Source organism: Engystomops pustulosus, chromosome 4, assembly GCF_040894005.1.
Source record: "Engystomops pustulosus chromosome 4, aEngPut4.maternal, whole genome shotgun sequence".
NCBI lineage: Eukaryota > Metazoa > Chordata > Amphibia > Anura > Leptodactylidae > Engystomops > Engystomops pustulosus.
Genome location: NC_092414.1, coordinates 49,477,066 through 49,491,092, shown reverse-complemented (window position 1 = coordinate 49,491,092; position 14,027 = coordinate 49,477,066). Strand labels below are relative to the sequence as shown.

Here is a 14,027-nt window from a genome sequence, read left to right as displayed (position 1 = left end):
GTATATATAAAAGATAGTTATTTATCAGGAAAAATAGATAGATAAAAATAGACAGAAATAGAGGAAAATAGAAAGATAAAGAGAGAGATATGGGAAGATAGATGGGAGATAGGTAAGATAGACAACAGATATGTAGACAAAAAGGTGATAGATAGTGTACAGGGGGGAAATTGGATTAGATAAAAATAGATAGAAATAAAGATAAATAGAAAGATGAAGAGCTATTTATGGGAAGATAGATACAGTACATAGATAGATGATTAGATTGAGTGGTAGATAGATATGAGTGTGATATTGTGAACAGAAGTGTCATTGAATGTTCTGGAAGTTAAGCTCTTGTGACAATAAGGCTGTAAAGTCCTTTCATGGGGGAACGTGCCTGTGCCTTCCAGGCTAAGTAATCACTTTGTTCTTGTTTTCTTTTTCTTTTCTTACCCCTTCTTCTTCTTTTAATAGACTAATGGAGCAGGGGAAGCAGTGCTGGCTCACGTGTGCCCTGGGATTGGCTGCCAGTAATGATGGGCACACTCCCGGGGGAGGATGAGACATAAATTATGCAGATGACAGGGAGTGCAGCACGGGGCAGACCTGATGCCTTCATTCATTCATTCATCCCTCGGTCCGGGGGGGAGGGCTATTGTCTTGCACACTATATAAGGTGTCTGAGGCCAGTCGTGTGCCAAACTCACTGCTCACACGAGCTCCTAGGACAAGGATCACTTCAAAGACAAGAGCTGTCGCGTGTCCCTCAAGAGGAGCTCAAGTCTTCTCCTTCTAGGACTTCTCCACAACTTTCCTCCACTGCCAATGTAAGTTAGGTCTTCACTGCATCACACTCTCTGCTGTATGTAGGTGGCTTTCTAGATCAGCACTATGTAGTGTATATCTCCTAGATAATACTCAGTTTTGTCTCTTAAGATTTTTCTTGCGGTTGTGTAAGATTTCTCATCAAATCTTTGTATCTCCTCAGACCTCCATCCACCATGGACAGAACCTTCTCTGACTATGACACCTCGAGCAGGATGTCCTACTCCCCCTCAGAAGATGAGGACTACAGCAGTCTGCAGTCTCCTTCAGCCTACTCCTCAGGAGACCTGACTTCTCCAGCTCAAACTCCAGAGAAGAGCGAGGAGGAGAAGAAGAAGAGAAGAGGCAGAACCAGGGTGAAAAATGAAGCTGTTCTTCATACCATCAAGAAAACCAGGAGAGTTAAAGCAAATGACAGGGAGAGGAACAGAATGCACAATCTGAACTCTGCCTTAGATGAACTCAGAAGCATCTTACCCTGCTTCCCTGATGACACAAAGTTAACCAAAATTGAGACCTTGAGGCTGGCTCATAACTACATCTGGGCTCTGTCTGAAACCTTAAGGCTAGCTGACCAGACCAAAGACAAAGTTCAGGTAGAACGTGTCCAGCCAGGATACATGAGTCCTGCAGCACCTTCAAGCCCCGGCAGTGATGCTGGATCATGGATGTCCACGGCCTCTCCATCATCTTCGTCATCATCATCTTCCTTCTCTGCCTGCACCTCCAATCCAAGCAGCCCAGCTATGTCTGAAGACTGTTACTATGGACACAGAGAAACCCTCTTCTCACTCCACAACCTTTCCCAGAACTTTCTGCAGCATTCTACGTGTTTTGTTCAGTACCAGTAGATGTAGGAGTATGGTAGTCTCCTGAGTGTTGGCCTTAATATGTGAACCTTCAAGTGTCCTGTAGTGTGATATAGAAGCCATGGTTTCCTTAAAGTTCTATATTCTGCCTTAAAGAATAATTGAAAGGTATTCACATAACACCAGAACTGTTTAAAGACTGTGAAAGTCCCTTCAGATTTCCATGTCTAGCAGGGGTTCACTTATTTTTTGCACTTTCCTCAACAAACTTTTCCTATAAATGTGTTGTTCTCCAGAGGCTCTTCTAATGAAGAACAGGTCAGATCTTGTGATGCAGACTGGGTGAAAAGTCAATTTTACAATTTGTAAAACTCTCACGAAGAAAAATGAGCATGAAAATTTGGTTTGGATCCTGTGACAATACAAAGAATAGAAGACAAGGCCCTGGGCTCATGCATTATTTATCCTGACCTCCAGGACTGTTGTCTTCCTAGAGAGCAGCCTTCAGTCCTGGAGATTGAAGTTCTCAGACTACAGAGCCTGATGGGAGTTTAATTTATTCGCAAATGTTTCATTCATATGAAAATGTATTTTTTTGTATATAAAAATTTTATTCTATTATGTATCATGTTGCTATTTGTATTGAAGATTTGGAAAATAAATTTTCTACCTTTATATTAAATGACATCTTTCTGTCCTCATTACAAAAATCACATTGTGCTATAAAATATTGAGTCTGGAATATGGAATATTACATTTGACATACACTTGTTTATAAAAGTGATCTCAGTTCTTTCGGACTAGAAAACATTGGGGTGCATCATGTTATAAACATTCAAGGGATTAGAGAGATCAATAGCACAAGTGACAGTTGTGAAGGAAGAGCAGGGTGACAGGTGTGTGCCTACAGCGGTACCGCTAAATCCTCCAGCTAAACGCAGAAGAGACGCATCTGTCCTGCGCCCCGATCATTATACATCCCACATTCACTTGTGTGTTCAAAGGGGGTCGTGAGGATCATTGACATGCTATAAAATTTCCATTAAGCGAGAATTAGTCTTTCTTTCTTTCCTTGTTTCTTCTTTCTATAATCTTTCTTTTCTATTTTTGCTATATTTATCACCAGGCATCTTATCTATCTAATCTCTATCTAATCTTTCTTTCTACATATCATTCCATCTACAGTGCACTGTATATCATATTTCTCTTATATTTATCTAATATATTCATATATAGTATTCTGTATCTTATATATTTCTTCTATATAGCTTCTATCTAATTTTATCTATCTAATCTATTTAATCTATCTCCCTAGCTATCTCTGTATATACCTTCCTATGTAAATCCAGCAAATCGAATTTATCCATCTATACTACATATGTACTATATCATTTTAGAACTTTCTACTAATCTATTTCCCTATCTACCTATGTATCTATAGTCTACACCATATTTATATTTCTCACAGCCCGCTCCTTTTTTAACCTAATATCCAAATATCTATCTTACAACTATCAATGTATCTATCTCACAACTATCTATCCATCTATGAGAAGAGAAGGTTCATCCTCTACATAGAGGATGTGTATCGGCTAAATAACTATGAACACAATAGAAAAGAAAATAGAAGAAGAAAAGTTGTCTGTTTGTAATTACTTTTGTTATTGGTAGTTATAAAATAATAATAATAATAATAGTAATAATAACAAAAACAAGACTAAAGACTAAATGCATTTCCCTTCTGGTTATATTCATATTTATAGATTTTATAGATGATATAAGGTTTATTATGCATGTGGGACATACACTGTACATAAGATTACTATAAATACATAATCCAGTGCTGTAATGCTCATATAATCTAATATACAGTGTAACTAGACCCTAGATTTATAGAGGGAGAAGGTTCAGCAGTGTTAGTGAGTAAGGCAGAGGAGTGTATGTGTCCTTACACAGGCAGGGCTGGCACTCCACTTCTTTATCTTCATCTCTCATTATGTATGAGGTCTCCTAGAAGTGATTCACTTGGGCTCTATTGCTTAGGGCTTAGCCTGGCTCTATAGTGGAGGGTAAATCCTCTATTTGTGAGGGCAGCAAGGGGTCCAGGCAATGGGGCTGTAGGTGCACGTGTCTGAGGGGAGCTTTAGATTTTAAGTCTTTAGGAGGAGCACACCATGACACCAACTCCACAAAACTTCACCAGCTTCCTGCTGCAAGCAAGATTCAATCCAATTTCATCCCAAAATACCAGCTGTATGCAGACAAGAGAGGCCACACCAAGATTATCCCTGCCCACAGCATGCTTCTAGGTGGTGATCCAGCTCTAATTATCTATCTATCTATCTATCTATCTATCTATCTATCTATCTATCTATTATACAGTTTGTCTGCTATATAATCTAGTTATATTTACAACAATAGTAATAGATAAATATGGTCTGAATATTTCAATGTCATATCTGATATATATCCCGATAGATTACAGAGAGAGAGAGAGAGAGTTATATATATAGTGTTCAGAGCATGTTGGATGCTGATATCTCTTTTTTCGTTAGATAGATAGTTCAGAGCATACTTGACTTGTTGGATTGCTGATATATATCTAACAAAAAAAAAGAGATATCAGCAATCCAACAAGGCAAGTATGCTCTGAACTATCTATCTATCTATCCCATATCTATCTCTCTATCTATCTATCTATCTATCCCATATCTATCTATCTATCTATCTATCTATCTATCTCATATCTATCTATCCCATATCTATCTATCCCATATCTATCTATCTAATCACATGTTTATATATAGATAAAGTGGAACTATCTATTATCTATCTATGTTATATTCATTTATATATATGATAGCTGTCTGTTTTTTTTATAGATAGATATAAAGCTATAGATATACAGTAGATAGGATGTAGATAGATAAATTATCTGCATCTCTTGAATATCTATCTTTTTTTTGTTTGTCTTTGGCAATAAGGAATTGTATCTAATATGTGTCTACCTATATTATATCTCTCTATCTCTCATCTATCTATATAACTATCTATTTTATGTATTTTCGTTAGTCTCATGTTTTGGGATGTCTACCTTCTCTTTCTCATATCTGTATTTTTTTTTATCACATATGTGTCTATCTATCTTTTGTATCCATTTTTCGATAGTCCCTATATACCTATATTCTCAGTATTATAGATACTATAGATATTATAGATATTATTTTGCTTTGACATTTAGGGAATATTGGGAATTGCAGCTTTGCAGTGTCAGAAGAGTTTTAGGCTGGAGATCTCTTCTCTAGTGTAACTGCAACTCATAGGTGAAAAATGGCTTTAAAAATCCCAATGAGTTCCAATAATGTCATTCCATTGTGCGCAGATCACTATAATTATATCACCATGTGGCCAAATTATGTCAAGTGAGTGTTGGCATAGCATCATGGGACTTAATACTTGTTAATGTATGACAAGATTAATGTCCTGATCTAGCCATTAGAATAAGTATCTTATTATCCAACCTCTTGCTATAGCTAATTTACTCTGATGGAGAAAAAAGGATTACCATCCTCTATATGTATTGCTCTTGTGCCAGATCACTAGGGAAATCTCAGGTTTTTGTAATGTGGTTATGCTGGATTTTTGGGTGAAAAGTAGAAATACAGTATCTATTAACCCCTTAAGGACGCAGCCATTTTGCAGGTTAAGGCTCAGCCCGATTTTTTGGATTCTGACCTGCGTCGCTTTATATGGTTATAACTTTTGAACACTGTTACTTATCAAAACGATTCTGAGATTGTTTTTTCCCCACATGTTGTACTTCATTTTAGTGGTAAATTTTGGCTGATAAGTTTTGCATTTATTTACAAAAAAAAAGAAAATATGATAAATTTTTTGAAAAATTTGCCATTTTCGAAATTCAAAATCATTGCGTTTCCAGGCAGATAGATTTACCACCTAAATAAGTTGCTGAATAACATTTCCCATTTGTCTACTTTACATTTTCACCATTTTTGAAATGTCTGGATAATTTATTTTGATGTCACGCGGCTTACAAAAAGAATATCGCTTTTCCGGATTTTCAGAATTGACTATTTTGGGGATAAATACAGTTTGGAATGAAATTTTACATATTTAGCATCAAAACCCCCGTATATAACCAACCCATTTTCAAATCTGCACCCCTCAAGCTATCAGAAACAGCTTTTACGAAGATTGTTAACCCCTTGAGATCTTCATAGTAATTGAATCAAAATGGAGGTGAAATTTAGAATGGTCAAATTGTTCCCTTATACGTTCATTTAGCACTAAAATTTACACATTTCCAAAATATAAAAAGAGAAAACCCACCATACAATTTGTTCTGCAATTTCTCCTGAGTACAAAGACCCCCCACATGTGGCCGTTACTTGTTTTATGGGCGCACAGAGAGACGCAGAAGGGAAGGAGCGCCCTGCAGCTGCCAGGATTTTAGTTTCCTCATTGGCCCCTTTTGAAGGCTATAAAATTTTCGCTTTTGCGTTATTGGGGCCATGTGATGCCATTTTTTTTGCGCGATGAGATGCTTTTTCCATTGTTACCATTTTGGGGTTGGTATCACCTATTGTTGAAAATTTAGGAACTTTTTTTGAGGGCAGGAGTAGAAAAGCATCAATTCTGTACTGGATTTTTTACTCTTTTTTTTTTTGGTGTTCACCGTATAGACTAATAATCATATTATCTTCATTCTATGGGTTGATACGATTACGGGGATACCAGACTTGAATATATTTTCTTACGTTTTACTAAATTTGTCAAACAAAACCCTAATGTGGGGAAAAATCTATCATTTATGTATTGCCGTCTTCCAAGTGGCATAACATTGTTACTTTTTTGGCTACGGAGCTGGTTGATGGCTTGTTTTTTGTGGGACATGTACTTTGCACCAGTATCATGTCGGAGTACACATGGTTTTTTGCTCGCATTTTATAGCATTTTTTGTGGGATTGAATAGCTAAAAATCATAATTTTTGGACAGTTTTTTTTTACGGCGTTTATCGTGGGGGTTCAATAATGATTTACTTTTATTCTACGGGTTGTTACGGACGCGGTGATACTATATATGTGGGGTTTGTGTTATGATTTAGACTTTTTTTTTAGTTATATGTCTCTTTATATGTTTTGGGGGTTTTGGGCATTTTTAGTGATTTATTACTTTATTTTTTTATTGAATAACATTTTTTTTTTTACTTTTTCACTTTTATACCATGGTACATGAACAAGAAATCCTCTGATTGCTTGTTCATGATAATATTCTGCAATACTGATGTATTGCAGAGTATTATCAGTGTCAGCCTATACACTTGCATAGGCTGGCACTGTGCCAGTAAGATGACGTCACAGACGCCATCTTACTGGCAATTCTTGCAAGTAACTCTGGGGTCCAGATCGGACCCCAGAGTTACTATAGCAACGATCGGCGCACCCCGAAAACGGTTCGGGGGGGCCGATCGTGGGGGAAAGACCCCCCAGATACATGTTAGATGCCGCGGTCGCGCTGACCGCGGCATTTAACGGGTTAAGCACCCGCGATCGGAGACAACTCCGATCGCGGGTGTTACACTGGGGTGCCGGCTATCAGTCACAGCCGGCACCCCGTCTTTCCCGATGCCGGTTTGGCTCAGATCTTGAGCCAAACCGGCATCAGCTCAGCGTCCGATATATCGGACGCTGAGCGCTAAGTCACTGAGCTCAGCGTCCGATATATCGGACGCTGAGCGGGAAGAGGTTAAAGGAATCTACCATTAAAGGAAACCATTTGATTTGATGCATTATGAAGCAAACATACCTTGAGAATGCTGTAGCTACACTGATGCAGGATTCAGGACCTTGGGAAATCTGGGTGAGGGGAGCTTTTCATTACATATGGAGCTTACTCAAGACACGACTAATCAACCTGAGCTGGATCACTCATACACAGCAGCAGGGGGATGGTGCAGCAATTGATTATTCTGCCTTCAGGCACAACCCAGGGAATACATCATCCTGTGGAGCAGTGAATAACTAATGTTATTAATTATCATAATTTTATAATTCTTTTATGAACAAAACCCCTTAGCTCAGGGATTAACCATGATATGATTCTGCATCGGTGTAGCAGCAGCATTCTCAAGGTATGTTTGCTTCATAATGCATCAAATCAAATGGTAGGTTTCCTCTAAAATCAAGCATGAAAACCACAGGAATTTACTCATACATCCAGACTGTGACAGTGGTAATCTTCCTATATTTGTTATCCATGGCCTCCTTCCTTCTAAGATCAGCTTTGCTAAAAATATGCTAATGAGCCAGAAGGGCGTTACCAAAAACCGTCCGTGCTGCAGCTTCATAGGCTGTTACAATGTGCCAGGAGCCTAAATAGTGATTGAATAATGAAACCTAACTGCTTCTATATAATGCCACCATACCATTACCACTACTGTGACTACTAAATAATTACTTCATAATACCCCCATACTGCTTCCATATATATATATAGACATATGATAACCCCAACTGTAACCAATACATAATGACTGCATACTGTATAATACCATCACACCATGACATTACATTTTTTTTACTTGACCCAAACTATCTTGTAGCCATTTTACCTTCCGCTGTAAAAGGCATGTTTTAGTTTTTTCAACTTCTCCTGGCTGAATTTGCCATCCTATTGCTCAATCTTCCCAAAGTAAGTAGGACACAAATACATAGCCAGGCTTTCCTGATGCTCACACACCCATAGTGAGCTTTTAATGAACCTCTATTAAAGCAGCAATAATGTTTCCAGCAATGTCTTGCTATGTACAGCAGTGGCGTAACTAGGAGAGACCGGGCCCCCTATCAGGCTACTGCATGGGGCCCCCCTTCCCACTTAAAAAAATACATTTTAGTATACTCACACATATAAATACACTCATGTGCATATACACATACATACAGTGTATACATACACCATATACACATCACAGATACTGCATATATACATCACAGTATATGCTATATACATATTGTGCTGGACATGTGCAGTTTAATATAGATATAATGGTGCACATCATCCATTCTTTATTGTGTCAAGTCGGATGATGGGGCCCCCTGAAAATGAGGGCCCCACAGCAGCTGCTATGGCTGCTACTGCTGTAGTTACGCCTCTGATGTACAGCAATCTAGAGTAGCTCCTCATGTGGCATTGCAACAAACAGTATAGCTTTGGTCCAATAGTTTAGATATGGAAGCAGCTATGCACTAAGTGCCTCGGAATCAACCATCAGGCTCCAGAGCTAAGTCTACACTTAAGGTAATTGTACATCTATCATAGACTGGAGTCCACAATCAGGGCCTCGAAGATAAGTCTATACATTACGTGATTGTACATCTATCATACACTAGAGTCCACCATCAGGGTTTCCGGAGCTAAGTCTACACGTTAAGTGATTGTACATCTATCATAGACCAGATTCCACCACCAGAGCTGCCGAGCTAAGTCTACACGTTAGGTCATTGTACATTTATTATAGACTGGAGTCCACCATCAGGGTCTTGGAGATAAGTGTACACATTAGGTGATTGTACTCCTATCTTACACTTGAGTCCACCATCAGGGTTCTGGAGCTAAGTCTACACATTAGGTCATTGTACATTTATTATAGAGTGGAGTCCACCATCAGGGACTCCGGAGCCAAGTTTACACATTATGTGATTATTCACCTATCATACACTTGAGTCCATCATCAGGGTTCCGGAGCTAAGTCTATACATTAGGTCATTATACATTGTCCTTACATATCACCTAAAATTCCTGGAGGAAAATCCTTTGGTGAAACATGTCAAGATTGAGAGGCCTTGACCAGTTAACGCAAAGTATTTTTGGGAATTTTGAGTTCATTAAAAGGTAACCAACATATTATACTCACCTATTAAAAATAAAACTCTCTGCACCTGAACAGTGGAGTTCTATATATGCTACTCAGGTTGCAGAATGTTTATTGGAAAACACTTTCCCTACATTCTAGTTATGTGTATGGCTCTTGAATATTGAGTACAGTTATGAACATGTGGTTTTGAGAGGTACAAACAATGAATTGTCAGTCCATTGTTTGCAGCCAGTGTGTCATCAGTGTGTGAGGTCCACTCACATGCCAATGTCTGCAACATAGCACAGGGGAATCCACTACTGTTCTGTTGTGCATGGGTTTATGGAGTATAATAATTTCTAGATGAGTAACCGTACTGGTCGGTATGTGTTTTTAACAAGTTTGTGATAATGAATTGATTTTTAACTATTTATTTTGTACCCCTATCTTTAATAGTGCCTTTTCTGTCCAAAATTGTTCATCTGCGTTCTTGTTCAATAGATTTAGAGACCGCCATCTTAGCTGCTGTATTAGGTGGTATGCACTGTGGCTTCTGTATTTTAACTGTACAAAGTAGACTGTGCTATTATACACTGAAGCATCCCATAAATAAGTGTTTACCATGCAGTATATGATTTTTCTTACATAGATGCCCTGTACATGTACACTTACCGCTAACACCTGTGAACGGTGCTGGCACATGCCTGTTCCATTTTTCCTAGTATCATAGCTCTTCAATGACATCAAAGCTTCTTTGCAGATGCCGTCTAAATGGTTAACACCAATGATCAGTGCCAGCACTTGTCACGGGTGTTAGTGGAGTGTTTGGGTGGCAGAACCAAACTTCTGTTCAAGGTTCGGCCAAACTCACTGAACCTAACTGGGACCGCTCATCTCTACTGGTTTCACTACACAATGAAGTGTACAATACTTAATATTAAATCAAAATGAAATGATAACAGACATAAAGTCACATAAATCCTGCACCTGTACATGCTGTAAGCCTAGAGAAAACCGAGATTAAAATGTAAAGTCTACAGAGGGGGGAATGCAAGATATAGGTGATATAATAGCTTGATATATAGCGACATGAGTTATAGGCACTTGAACTCTGCTGTGTTTCTGTATAACAAGAGTGTAACGCTGAAAACCAACCTCAGCTCAATGATTGTGTTTAAAGGGCCGATTGTACGTAAAAATGTTACGTTCTCCTCTCAACTGTTTCTCAATTATACTTTTACATGCCTTACATCCATCAAACTATCAGCAGTATCTGTAACGTTTGAAACATAAGATCAGCATATCAACTTTGTATGCCAGGGTCATTGCTCCAATGAGGATCCATGGCTGTTGTGGCTCTGCATCTAAAAACTGAATAAGTCTTTTTGGATGACATATAATGAGGTGGTAGGCCTTGTGTTTGACATGTGCGCTTTACAGAATGTCCATACAACAACATCCATTTACCTCTAAGGGAGTTAGACTTGCAAACATGTGTGTGTTCCTACCTTCAGACAGAAGAATATAGATAGTTGCTTCTCTAAAGACTAGAATTCTATAGAGACCATAAACTATAAGGCTGGGAACAATAGGGAAGGGGGGTTTGTAGGGTTAGTGGAACGCTGTGTTCATTCTGCTGTAAGGAACACAAAAAAAGCATGAAATGCGTTGCTTAGTTTGTGGTAAAAATCCTCTGTCTTCCCAACATGGATTACAGCTTTAACACTGCAAATAAAAATCACTGGCAACTTCACATTGTCTGACCCACAATGATAACAGCCCACATGTCATGGCCTAAAAATATTAAGATAATTGTGAAGTAGAAGCTCATAGGGAGGAATATGTCATATAATATGCTACAGTGTAAGTGATAAAGTGTGATAAATTCAAAGAAGTTCTAACTAAGTATTGTGTTCTATTATTTCTATTTGTTTGGGAAAATAATCATAATAAAAGTCATCGGGCCGCAGACCTGAAATGACTATTATAAGGTTTACTATCTTATATGGTAATATCCATTTTTTGTTGATTCTTCTGTAATATCTCAAGGAGGGCAGCGGAGCTTATGTGCAACCAGCTCTCCTTTACTTGTCATGGAATAAAGCCTACAGTGTTCTTATTGCCATTGTTAGATTAAAATGTATTTTCCGGTGTAAACCTTTGTTCCTATCACTGTCTGTACATTCACTGGACTTGTATCACCCAGTTATTTCATGCATATTTTAAACAGATAGATTCACAGAAGGCACAGGACTGACTTTCATTATTTGGTCTTTTTGTCTAACTCTTAGCCTTGGGATAGTTTGATTCTTCACTTGGGAGGCATGACCTTCAGGTCTATAGAGCGTGCACTGCTTTTTACCTCAAAGGATGGGGTCAGGGTGCAGTACAAGCTAATGTAATCGTACTTCTGTCCCCGTCTCTCCTTTCACAGGCTTTTCTTCCTCAGATACACTTTAATTGGTAAATAGCACTCCAGCATTGAGAATTGCCTTTAAAATGCACAAGTGTGGCTTTTGGAAATCATGCAACAATCCCACAAGCCATTCACATTTAACAGAGCCATTTATCAGAACATATCTTTGTTTTATTAAGGATCAAACAATAAAATTGTTATTACATTAGATTACATTTCCACATTCAAATATTCCCAATATTCTCCAGATTTTTGTCCAGTTTGAAAATACTTTACTTACCTGTGGCTTTCCACTCGTATCCATAGTCTAAGAAGGTTCCTTTGAACATATAATGAAAGCTGACATATATCTAGTGTGTGCCCATTTAATACAACTTTATAAGGAATTACTTGAAGGGGTTTTCTGAGCTAAAAAGATTGGTAACCTATCCTAAGGAAAGGCCGCTCACTCTTCCTCCCTCTATAGGCAAACGAGTGGCCACCTGACTCGGTCATGGTGCAGTGGCACACCTCATGCTAACCACACCGTGACTGGGAGCCATAGACTTTAATTGTGGCCGTGATCTGGAGGCAATTTGTGCAGCCAGATCACGGCCACAATTCCCGTCCGCCTGAATGTACCACAATTCTTGCATGACTATCTTTGCTAGGCAAATGGAAAAGTCACAAAATGAGGTGCAGATATAAGGTGCAGAGTAATTAATAGAAATGTTGAGATCATGGTTGTGGGTCCCCCACACCCTGGCCATACTCTAATACAATTAGCATTGGTGTAACTAGGAGAGGCAGGGCCCCAAAGCAGATTTCTGCATGGCCCCACTTACATACATATTTGTACAGACATGTTTATAAAGTCACACACATTTTAACAATCATTCGTATACACAGACATTTATACACATTTATATACTCGTACACAAATACATACATGTAAACACTTATACACACCCATTTATATACTCATATACATATTTATACACTAATACACAAAGTACAGTATATGTGGCAGGCTTATAGGTTTTGGATCCTCTGAACCGCTGCGGACGATGACGTAAGCCGACACCCGGAGTCTAAGTGGCAACCGGTTTTCAACAGAGCCCGCCAGTTGGACATGCTGCGGTGTAGTACCACCAGGTCATTCCACAGGCTGGTCGAGGTCGAGGTACAGTTACGGGGACAGGCAGGAGGTCAGGATGGGCAGCACAGGATCGGAGTCGGAGACGTAGCAACAGATCAAGGCAGGCGGCAAATTGCGAAGTCACAAACGGAACCCGCGTCACAACGGGAATACACAGAAACAGTGCAAGGCATAAACACAGCTTTCTCTAGGGCTCTAGGCACAAAGATCCGGCAGGGTGTGATGGGAGAGGCAGGATTAAATAGCCTTATAGTAAAATGGCCAGTGGCAATTAATGGTGCGCTCTGCCTTTAAATTTCCTGAGGCCAGCGCGCACGTGCCCTAGGGCATGGGGACATGCATGCACGGAGCGAGGCCAAGATCCGGGAGCTGGGACAGGTATGTGGCGCTGGCGCTGCGCCTGCGGGGAGCAAGGGGCACAGGTGAGCCCGCGACCCACGATATGGGTTGCGGGACCACCTGTGACAATATGCAGACTAATATATATATATATATATATATATATATATATATATATATAGTGTGAAACAACTGAAAATATATCTTATACTTTTGCTTTGATTACTGCTTTGCACACTCTTGGCATTCTCTTGATGAGCTTCAAGAGGTAGTCACCAGAAAAGGTTTTCACATCACATGGGGTTGTGTTGTGCAGAAGTCAGGTGGATACACAGCTGCAGAGTTCTAGCAGCAGACATCTCTCAACAACAATTAAGAGGAGACTGTGTGCAGCAGCCTTCATGGTAAAATAGCTGCTAGGAAGCCACTGCTAAGGACAGGCAACAAGAAGAAGAGACTTGTTTGGGCTAAACGACAAGGATTTGGGTCTGCCGCGATTCACTAAGATTGTGCGTCCGATATCCTGCATCTGTCGCTTCCCCCGCCCAGGTCCGCTGGAGTTCACCTGCTTCTTCCCGGTGCTCGTAACACAATTCTAATAACTCCTGCGCGTTGTCCGAATGCGTTGGTTTGTCAGACGGCCA

At 39.4% G+C, this 14,027-nt stretch overlaps 1 protein-coding gene across 1 annotated transcript; it reads left to right on the top strand.

Moving 5' to 3' along the window:
• Positions 1 to 608: 608 nt before the first annotated feature.
• NEUROG1 (neurogenin 1) lies at positions 609 to 2,160 on the top strand. The gene is made up of 2 exons (XM_072150631.1): positions 609 to 809; positions 971 to 2,160. The coding sequence occupies exon 2, from the start codon at positions 984 to 986 to the stop codon at positions 1,656 to 1,658; it is 675 nt and encodes a 224-aa protein (XP_072006732.1). The 5' UTR covers positions 609 to 809; positions 971 to 983; the 3' UTR covers positions 1,659 to 2,160.
• The last annotated feature ends 11,867 nt before the right edge of the window (positions 2,161 to 14,027 follow it).